Raw genomic sequence first — 10,368 nt, 5'->3', positions numbered from 1 at the left:
TGACAAAGGCATCCTTTTGGCCTTCAAATGCATGATGTAAAAATGTTTACCTTGAACACAAAAAAGTTTGGATTGTTGGATTGCTGATGAAGGGGAAAGGAATTGCAGAAACATGTCAGGTATTTAAAAAACCTCAAAATTCCTTGTCCAACAAAAAGAATTGGCAAATTAAAAAGTTTGGATTGTATTCATTTTTTCTTAGCATAGTTTTTTTCACATAGGATGAATCATACATTCATCTCTAAGGTGGACTGTGACAAATGAGAAAAATAAAACTGATTTTTAAGGTTTAACTTGAAGGAACTGGGACGTCAAGTTCAGTTTGGAAGGCAAAAAAGAAAACACATCAAAACTGAGTTCAAAGTTACCTGAGAACACAGGACTTCTCTAAACTAAGTTCAGTAGGTCACAGGAATTCAAAGATTGTATGCGAGTTAAAAGAGGTCGAACCATTAGTGAGAAATCTGCAGTAGTTTATCTAAAGTATCCCCTCGGACAGGGCCGCCGCAAGGGGTGTGCGAACCGTGCGACCGCACGGGGCCTCACGCCCCAAGGGGCCTCGCGCTATTTTTTCCATTCTTTTCCCTTTTAAATATCAAGAGTCACGTTCCATTACAGACCTAAATGTGTACTAATCTGTGCATATCAACAAATATATGTGCAATGATGTGCTTGCTGATTGATGTCTCTGCGCAGCTGCGTGTCTGTTGTTCAATACAACTGCATCAGACCAAGCGCAGACACAAGCTGCTCTGATCCAGACGGGTGGAGGGTGTAACAAACTGTCACACAATGTCGAGAGAATGAGACACTTTCAGGAAATTTCCATCGGGGAATGAAAAAAGAAAAAAACTAAAGAAAATGGAAGAGTTTAATGCCTCTCTGAAAGACTTGTTTGATAAATTTGTTACAAAAATCACCGATCCGACCGGGCCTCAAGCAGCCGTGGGGCCCCGCGTCGAGGCAAGCCCAGATGATGATGAGGCAGGGGAAGGTATCCAGTATTTTGCTAATTGGAGTGTTAAAATTGCGCATATAGACACCCGATGCGACCCGAAAAACCCAAAAATTTCGGGCGCGCTCGCTACGCTCACGCGCGAGGGCCCCCCCCCCTGCCATTTCAAACAGTGCCTCGCAAATCTCCCAGACGGCTCTGCCCTCGGATAACAAAAAACAGGTGCAAAGCTCTCAAAGCATTCTCAGACATCGAACATTTTTGAGCCAAACTGCAAAAGCACAATCTGTATTAGTGGTCACATGAGAGAAATCACAGTTTTTATGACAAACTTTTATCTTGAAACTAAAAGAAAGCATAACACAGCTTACTTCAGCATCCTTCCACTTTGGCGTTTCCACAGGACAGCGGAGAACACATTCATAAAAACACATATTTGGTTACAAAAACACTGCATGTTAAGTTTCTCCACTGTGGCTGTTTGGGTCTTCTCTAAGGGCTAATTATCTCGTAAAAGGGCATGTCAGTCAGTGGTTTTGCACTCAATTTAGGACTCAGGTGGAGGCATGTGGTCCTTCTGGGACGTTCCACTGTTCCATGCCACTTGAATACCAGAGGTGTCAAGTAACGAAGTACAAATACTTCGTTACCTTACTTAAGTAGAAATTGTGGTTATCTATACTTCACTGGAGTAATTATTTTTCAGACAACTTTTTAATAATAATAATAATAATAATAATACATTTTATTTATATAGCGCTTTTCAGAGCACTCTGTTACGCTTTTACTTTTACTCCTTACATTTTCACGCAATTATCTGTACTTTTTACTCCTTACATTTTAAAAACAGCCTCGTTACTCTATTTCATTTCGGCCTTTAAAAAGAACTATCCAGTTAAATTGCTCCATCCAGATAGAGTGAATTTGGTTGTGGTTGTTTCAGATGTTCTTGTCCAGTTTTGTTCTTACATCCGTTCCCTCAGATTCCTGCAACTAAACTTGGATGTACATTCCAATAAAGGTTAGGATAAATGATAACATGCCTCTGAAGTTTGACTTTTTGCACCATTACAATACTTATAGGCAACTAGTCATCATATCTCCTGCTCTCTGAAACACATGTTAATGCTCAATAGTACACATATATGGTTCTTTAATATATTTGCATTATACTAAGATGCAATCATTTTCAATGGCTTTTGTCCTTAATGGCTTTTTTCCCCCTTACATTACTTTTACTTTTATACTTTAAGTAGTTTTGAAACCAGTACTTTTATACTTTTACTTGAGTAAAAAACTTGAGTTGATACTTCAACTTCTACAGGAGTATTTTTAAACTCTAGTATCTATACTTCTACCTGAGTAATGAATGTGAATACTTTTGACACCTCTGTTGAAGACAAACATCCATGCCATGTGGGGGAGAAGGAGGAGTTGGGGGAGGCTGACTTGGTGACAGATTTGAGGGGGATTCCTAATACTGTACATGCCGTGACGTTAGCACGACTGAAATTTGACGTCACTAAGGGGGCCAGCTGCTTCTGTTTGAACATGGGCCACCTGCACACGCAAACAGTTGTGGGTCGTGGCGAGCATTTTATTTCTGATTAACTCTCTCAGGGGTGAGGGTTCAACACATTTTTGCATGTGCAACTTCATTTATTTGTTAAAAAGTCCTGTGTTTGGATTGTCCATGACCTTTCACACGTTCCTACACACATGCATGTACTGTAGGTCACAGCCGCACTGACATCGAGGTCAGCGCTGGGCCGGTATTAATAGAGCTCGCATGGCCTTCACATTTTTCTGCAAGTTTGACCAGCTGCCCATCTGTCTTGTTTTCTCCCTGTTGCCTTCAAGGTTTAGATTCATGGCTTCTCCTCAATAAACCAAGGCACACGCTGGCAAGAACAACGGCACAGCGGAGAGAGGAAAATATTAACCCTGCCCTCCCTGCCAGCCCAACAACGGGATCTTCACCCCCGTTCCAGGCTTTTAAAAGCTGTTGTGCGCGCTGTCACCTGAAAGAGAGGTCCAATCGGTTCTGCAGTAAGAGAAAATGAACGGTGACTTTGATGGGAGAACCATGAAAGACGTAAGCATTATCACTTTGGTAACTGTTCACTCACCTCTTTGAGCCTTTGTACTGTTTTTGCCTCCATGTTTTTCAGTCTTTTTTTCATAATTTGTCCCATGTTTTTCCCAATTATGTAAATATCCTGTTATCTATTTTATATACCAGTATTTTTTATTATTAATAATATTATTATTATTATTATTATTATTATTATTGTATATACCAGTACTGTTTATAGTGTGTCATACTCTGATATTATTATTGTATTATTATTATTTTTATTGATGCCTCTTGTTTTGCACTACCCCCTTTGCTGCTGTACACTGCGAATTTCCCCACTGTGGGACTAATAAAGGAATATCTTATCTTATCTTATCTTATCTTATTTTCTGCCCGTGTGTTGTTGTTTTACAGGAAGCACGCCTGAAACGTCAGCAGCACCTAAAGAAACAAAGAAATGCCATCACCTACCGGATTAAGAAACTGGCAGCCAAGCAGGTGGAGATAACAGTAAGTCATTTTATACTTCTCGACATTTGTGAGTTTAGTGTCAGAAACATTACAATACAGTACATATTACTTGCAGTTGCCCTTTACTGGTTTATGATTTCTGCATTTTGTCACTGCTTGCAGAATTATCGCTAACAAATGCAAAGTTCTTTGAGTTGAATTACAAAAATAACATTTTCAGGAAAAAAAAAAAAAGTTCATTTTTGGCTTCACTGGATCAACAAATATCAGCCTTTGTTCTCCCGTAAGGTTCTCTGTCCGTGTCCCGAGTTATGCTGTCATGCTTAAATCACAGTGACCTGAGAGGAATGCCCCTGCAGGTTCATGCATTGTCTGTTTTCAGCTCCTCAGCAACTCATCTTGGTTCCACTATATTTCAGGTGGAGCATGTGTCCTTGTGCTGCTGTCAACTCAAGGTTAAACAAGCCACTAACTATAAATGCACTTCTGTTTATCTTACTTTATGATTTATTTTTTGCCTTTGTAATGACCACTTTTGTGTTCACTTTTACTCACAAAGTACATGAAAATATATTGGTTTATTGTTTGTTACACACTGTGGGCTGTTCCCTAGTCATATGTTGTTGTTCCAAACAGACTTGACGTACAAAATATTAAGCCAATTTATAGCAGAAAAAAACACCCAAATTACTTTTAATCTTCATTTTTTTATCACACAAAAGCATGTCGGGGCTGATTATTATTACAGCATCGAGATGTTTATTATTTTTCAGTAGCTGGATTTTTTTTTTTTTTTTTTTTTAACCTTTATTTAACCAGGAAAAGAAACCCATTGAGATTAAAAATCTCTTTTGCAAGGGTGTCCTGGCCAAGAGGCAGCACAAGATTTCAGATATTAAAGTTTACAGAGGTGTGATGTAAAATATTAAAATCAAATAAAATCAAATGAAACAAAAAATGGAAATAATTTAAAACAGTTACAAATCAGAGGTGCTGTCTCAAGTGCACTCATTCTAGACTTAAAATCAATCAGTGGAATAAGTTCTGTTATTTTTAGATCCTTTTGAAGTTTGTTCCATGTATAAGGGGCAGAGTATGTGAATGCTCTTTTTCCTTGCTCTGTGCGCACACATGGAACAGAAAGCAATAAATGATCATTAGAGCGTAGTCCATAACAATCAACATTCCTCAGTGTAATTAGGTCACTGATGTAGGGTGGCAGTAGTCCAAGTATTGCTTTGTATATAAAGGTATTCCAGTGACACAACCTCCTGGTGGACAGTGACGGCCTTCCGACTCGGGAATATAGTTCACAGTGATGGGTCAAGGCCCTACAACCAGTAATGAACCTTAGAACAGCATGGTACACAGAGTCAATCTTACTCAAACATTGAGCTGAGTCATCCATGTACAGCAGGTCACCATAATCTAAAAATATGTAAAAGTATTCCTCTAACAACGTCCAAAGCGTCTCACACATTTACAGTACTTTTTTACGTTTTAAAGCACAGCTCTATCCATCCCTGAAAGAGAATAAAGAGCCTATTGTTTGCTAATCACAACCCGTCCCTGTTAATCAACCTGTACGTTGTAACAAACAATCTGACATTCCACTTTAGAAAAAGGCAGACGCACTGAAGGAGAAGATAAAGAAGAAGTATGAGGACATGAAGCGGGTGCTGAACGAGGACATGCGGATCACACTGACCCAGCTGGACACGGAGCAGGAGGCCACGGAGAAGCTGCTGGAGCAGAAGATAGAGGACTGCTACCACCTCACCCAGGAACTGGACCAGGAACTGGACCAGGAACTGAGCCAGGAACTGGCTGAGGTCAAAACACAGGAGGCTGACGTCAAGGTAGTAGACGCAGAGAATATCATTAGAATTCAATAGCCTCTACAGTATGTTGGGAAATCTCTAATTTTATGCTCAAATTTGTTTTCAGCAAAATGCAGAAAAAGAAAAAAGGTATGACCCCGGAAATAACAGCTTGAGGAAAAACATTTTTTGTGAGTTACATCATAATGAATATCAGAACAGATATCTTTGATGTTGCAACAGACTGGCTGCCAAACATAACAAAGTTGCTTTCTTTTTCTGACTTGACAATTGAGAAATAAATACCAGAGGAATAATCTCCGGAATCTGCCGCAGCTTTATTTACCGCTAATAGTCAGCTTTTACTTACCGAAAATAGGTGTAACATTTCCTTATCAATCAAAAGGACTTACATAAATCTTCAATTTAAAAAGTGCTACTATCAACTAAACAATCAACCAATTAAACTAAACTAAACTATTGGCCTCGTTGAATTATATTTCACTTATTCATTTCACATAATATCTCAACTCTGCTTGAGACACACACACACACACACACACACACACACACACACACACACACACACGCACGCACGCACGCACACACACACACACACACGCACGCACGCACGCACGCACGCACACACACACACACACACACACACACTTGTCCAAACAATGTCATTCCACCTGTGCTGTTTAAAACTGTTTTTGACTCAACTGGCCCTTATATTGTACAGATATACAACACATCACTTTTAACAGGTGTGGTCCTGAGCTTCCCAAAGCGGGCTGTAGTTGCTACTGAAAAAGCTCAGAATTACAAGCCTATTTCAAAACTCCCATTTGTGTCAATCATTTTAGAGAAACTCGTGGCAGAGCAACTTAACTCTTTGGACAGGTTTCAGTCTGGTTTCCGTAAGCAGCGTTCCAAAGACACAGTTTTAAAGTCTCTAGTGACATGATGATGCCAGCTGATTCTAGGGGAGTTTGCTTTGCTGTTTTTCTGGATTTAACATCTGCTTTTGACACAGTCCATCATAATATTTTGATTAACAGGCTGTGTAATATGGTTGGTCTATCCGGCCTGTCTTTAGACTCGTTTCAGTCATAGCTTTCTGGCAGAGGTTTTAGCATCTTAGCGAACCAGATCATAGAATGCACAAGCCTGTTATGTGGGGGATCTCAAGGTTCAGTTCTCAGGCTTATATGTTCCTCCTCTGGGGATGATAATTAGGCAATATCCTGATATTTCTTATCATTTTATATGCTGATAACATACAGCGTTACTGTTCTTTTCAACCTTCAGAAATTGATCAGTTTTCATCTTTGATGAAGTGTTTGACCTGTATCAAACACTGGCTGTGTGCTATTTGAAACTAAATGCAGAGAAAGCATAAAATCCCTAAGTATCGCCCCTGAAAGCCGAATCTCTGAAATAAAGCATCACTTCGTTGCATTAGGCTTGTCTGTCCAGTCAAACCTTGTAGACGTTGGTGTTATTTTGGATTTGTTTTTGGAATGCCATTTGTTCATGCTTTTATTTCAGCTTCAGCATATAGGTAGGATAGTTACGCTATATGCTGAAATAATTATAGCAGTACAGATGTGTGTGCAGATAGGCCTAGACAAGTAAAGCTAGTTCTTTTTATGTGTGTAATTTTGTATGTTTTTAATGTTTGTATTGTGTATGTTTTTAATGTTTGTAAGGGCATGTCAAGTATGTGTATTTTCTAACTCCTTTCTTTTAATTGTGATGTGAGCCCTGTTAGGGACGAGTGTTGCAAATTAGCATTCGCTATAAACACTATGATACAGGCATCAGATAGCCATTTATGTCTGTCTATGTTTTCTGTGTCTGTCCCTTTCCAAATAAACAAATGAATGAATGAATGGAATGGCTTGTGTAGACTATTGAAATAGCCTTTTTACCTATTTAAACAAAAAAGTCCTTAACCGCCAAGGCTTTTGATTAGAATTGGGCTGGTAGTCGGTCTTGTATGTTCTTTTTTTGTTGTGGTTCATGTTTAACGTTTTTTTATGCTTCCTCTGTTTTATGCCTGTGTCTTATCTTTTTATGTGTGGCTCGTGAAGCACTTTGTGGCTTTAAACCTGAGAAAAGTGCTAAATAAATAAACTTTACATATTTAACTCATCCCATCTCTCTACATCAGGATGTCCGAGGCATTTAAACTGACCGACCCTGATCTGATTCGGACGGATGATTTCAAGAATGACCAGCTGCTGAGTATTACCATCAATCTGCTGCTCTTCATCAGAGCCCAGGTCCCTGTGACCAAGAAGCTGTTCCAGAGCTGTGAGTTCACGCAAAAACACAGGTAGATTCTGGGAATGAGCTCAGGACGCAGGAAGTTTGTTTGTCATGGTTGGTAACTTGCAGAGGTGTCAAAGGTATTCACATTCATTACTCAGGTAGAAGTATAGATACTAGAGTTTAAAAATACTCCTGTAGAAGTTGAAGTATCAACTCAAGTTTTTTACTCAAGTAAAAGTATAAAAGTACTGGTTTCAAAAGCACTTAAAGTATAAAAGTAAAAGTAATGTAAGGGGGAAAAAAGCCATTTGTCACGGCTCAGACAGGACAGAGAACCCACATGCACAACACCAGGCAGAATCAGAGTCCAAGAGGCTTTATTCGGGTCCAAGGCAGGCAGGGGTCAAAACCGGGCAGACAGGCAGATCAGGCAAACAAGTCCAAGGGGACAGGCAAAAATCAAAAAACCGGGAGTCATGCAGGGTTGCAGGGTTACAGGCAGGCAGGCAGGAAGAGGACAGAAATCAGGAAGGCTGGAAAGCGGAGCAAAAGCACACGACAATCTGGCAAACAAGAAGGTGGAAATGGGCCGGTATATGAGGGGAACTGCTGATGAGGGAAACCAGGTGTGGAGCTGGGTGGGGAAGCACAGGTGAAGGGAATGAGTGGATCTCTGGCTGATTAGGGTGGCAGGATCTGGAAAAACAGGGGAGTGAGTAAAACTAAAAAACTACACTGGGAAACCATGACACCATTAAGGACAAAAGCCATTGAAAATGAATGTATCTTAGTATGATGCAAATATATTAAAGAACCATATATGTGTACTATTGAGCATTAACATGTGTTTCAGAGAGCAGGAGATATGATGACTAGTTGCCTATAAGTATTGTAATGGTGCAAAGGTCAAACTTCAGAGGCATGTTATCATTTATCCTAACCTTTATTGGAATGTACATCCAAGTTTAGTTGCAGGAATCTGAGGGAACAGATGTATGAAAGTAAAAAGTCGTCTGAAAAATAATTACTCCAGTGAAGTATAGATAACCAAAATTTCTACTTAAGTAAGGTAACGAAGTATTTGTACTTTGTTACTTGACACCTCTGGTAACTTGTGAGGAGAACATGTACTGTGTATGAGCACTGACTCATTTTATTCACCACAGGTGCTTCAGATATTGCCCTCGACGCCGACACCGCACACCCCAAGCTGATCATCTCCCCCGAAGGTGACTCCGCCACGTACACAGACACCTGGCAGGACGTCCCAGATACCGCCTCCCGCTTTGACAACACGTTAAACGTGGTCAGCCAGCAAAGCTTTAGCGAGGGTCGCCACTACTGGGAGGTGGATGTGAGTGAAAAGACGTACTGGGAGCTGGGGGTCACCTACCCGAGCATCCCCCGCAAGGGCCGCGCGGAGCAGTGCTGGCTGGGCCGGGGCAAAGAGTCCTGGGGTGTAGAGTACTTTAATGGAGACTACACCGCCTGGCACGGTGGCATTCAGCATGTCCTGCCTCTGCTTGCAGGAAGAAAATTCATCCGAATCGGGGTGTACTGCAGCTTCCCTGGGGGTCTGATGTGCTTTCTAGGAGCCGATACCATGACACCCCTGCACTGCTTCTGTGCTGGGACTTTCAGTGAGTCCCTACATCTGGCCATATGTCCCGGTCATGCAAATGAAGGCACGAACTGGAAGTCCCTGAAGATTTGTGACGCTACCCGTTCAGCTCCTGTTCTGTGAGGCGGGGCGTGAAGGACAGGTGTTCAGGAATGTGTTGTGCTCGTGGGGCATGCGCATCAGCTGCCTGAGCTGGCATTCCTGACTTGTGACACAACCTGAGATGTGACTACTGTGTGTGCCAGCCTGGCCTATATTTACTGTGGGGATTTTTACAGCATCTCTATTTTGGATTCACAGATCATGTTGTTTATTTGCAGCCACTGCACTGAGACTTCCCATCACAGTAGACGAGCTAAACCTAACAGGACTGGGTCGTTTTTAAACTGAGCCTATTTCTATTTACAGTTGAATCAGTTCTTCTGATGGGAAATTGGAAAGAGATATTGGAATGGTTGAGATTTAGTTAAACTGATGTTCTGGTTGCAAAATGTCTTTAATAAACCCAAGCGTTGTGAAAAGGCAGAATCCTAATACTGGGAATTCATCCCCATCTACAAAATCTTCAAATGTCAACCTCTGAGGAATTTATGTTTAATAAAAAATCCTTTGATATTAAACTTTCATCTTTTATTGTAAGTTATTGACTTTGTTCTTACATTTATCGGGCCTATAGTGGAGATACACTCATGCTGCAGTCGGTCTTTGTTAAAGAACACATTACCCTCTCACTCACAGATTCATGATTATATTTTGGGGCCTAATAGGCTACGTTCACACTGCAGTTCCCAAGTGACCCAAATCCGATTTTTTGCTCATATGTGACTCAGATCCGATTTGTTTATGACAGTGTGAACAGCACAAGTCACATGGAATCTGATCTTTTCAAATCAGATTCAGGTCGCTTCCATATGTGGTTCTAAATCGGATACAGGTCTGATGTTTTGCAATGCGACCTCAGTGTGAACAGGCAGGTCGGAATTAATGCGACTTTGACGTCACACGCAGAGCCCCGAGCCGCGGGGAGAGACACGGGAGACGGCGGGGGTCGCTCCGGACGGCGGCCTCCGCCTCTCCTCCTCCCCTCCTCCGCCTCTACTCCTCACCTCCCCACCGCTCACCTCTTTTTCGCCTACAACCTCAGATC

General features: G+C 41.1%; 1 protein-coding gene across 1 annotated transcript; it reads left to right on the top strand.

The window, feature by feature from the left end:
• The first annotated feature begins 2,844 nt into the window (after positions 1-2,844).
• Positions 2,845-9,847, top strand: si:ch211-28p3.4 (E3 ubiquitin-protein ligase TRIM39). The gene is made up of 6 exons (XM_061708135.1): positions 2,845-3,050; positions 3,447-3,542; positions 5,123-5,362; positions 5,445-5,473; positions 7,500-7,642; positions 8,767-9,847. Exons 1-6 carry the CDS (start codon positions 3,015-3,017, stop codon positions 9,342-9,344), a joined length of 1,122 nt encoding a protein of 373 aa, XP_061564119.1. The 5' UTR covers positions 2,845-3,014; the 3' UTR covers positions 9,345-9,847.
• The last annotated feature ends 521 nt before the right edge of the window (positions 9,848-10,368 follow it).

This window comes from Cololabis saira, chromosome 19 (genome assembly GCF_033807715.1).
Source record: "Cololabis saira isolate AMF1-May2022 chromosome 19, fColSai1.1, whole genome shotgun sequence".
NCBI classification, from domain to species: Eukaryota; Metazoa; Chordata; class Actinopteri; order Beloniformes; family Belonidae; genus Cololabis; species Cololabis saira.
Note: the sequence above shows the minus strand (reverse complement) of the source record. Positions and strands in the feature narration are given on the sequence as shown.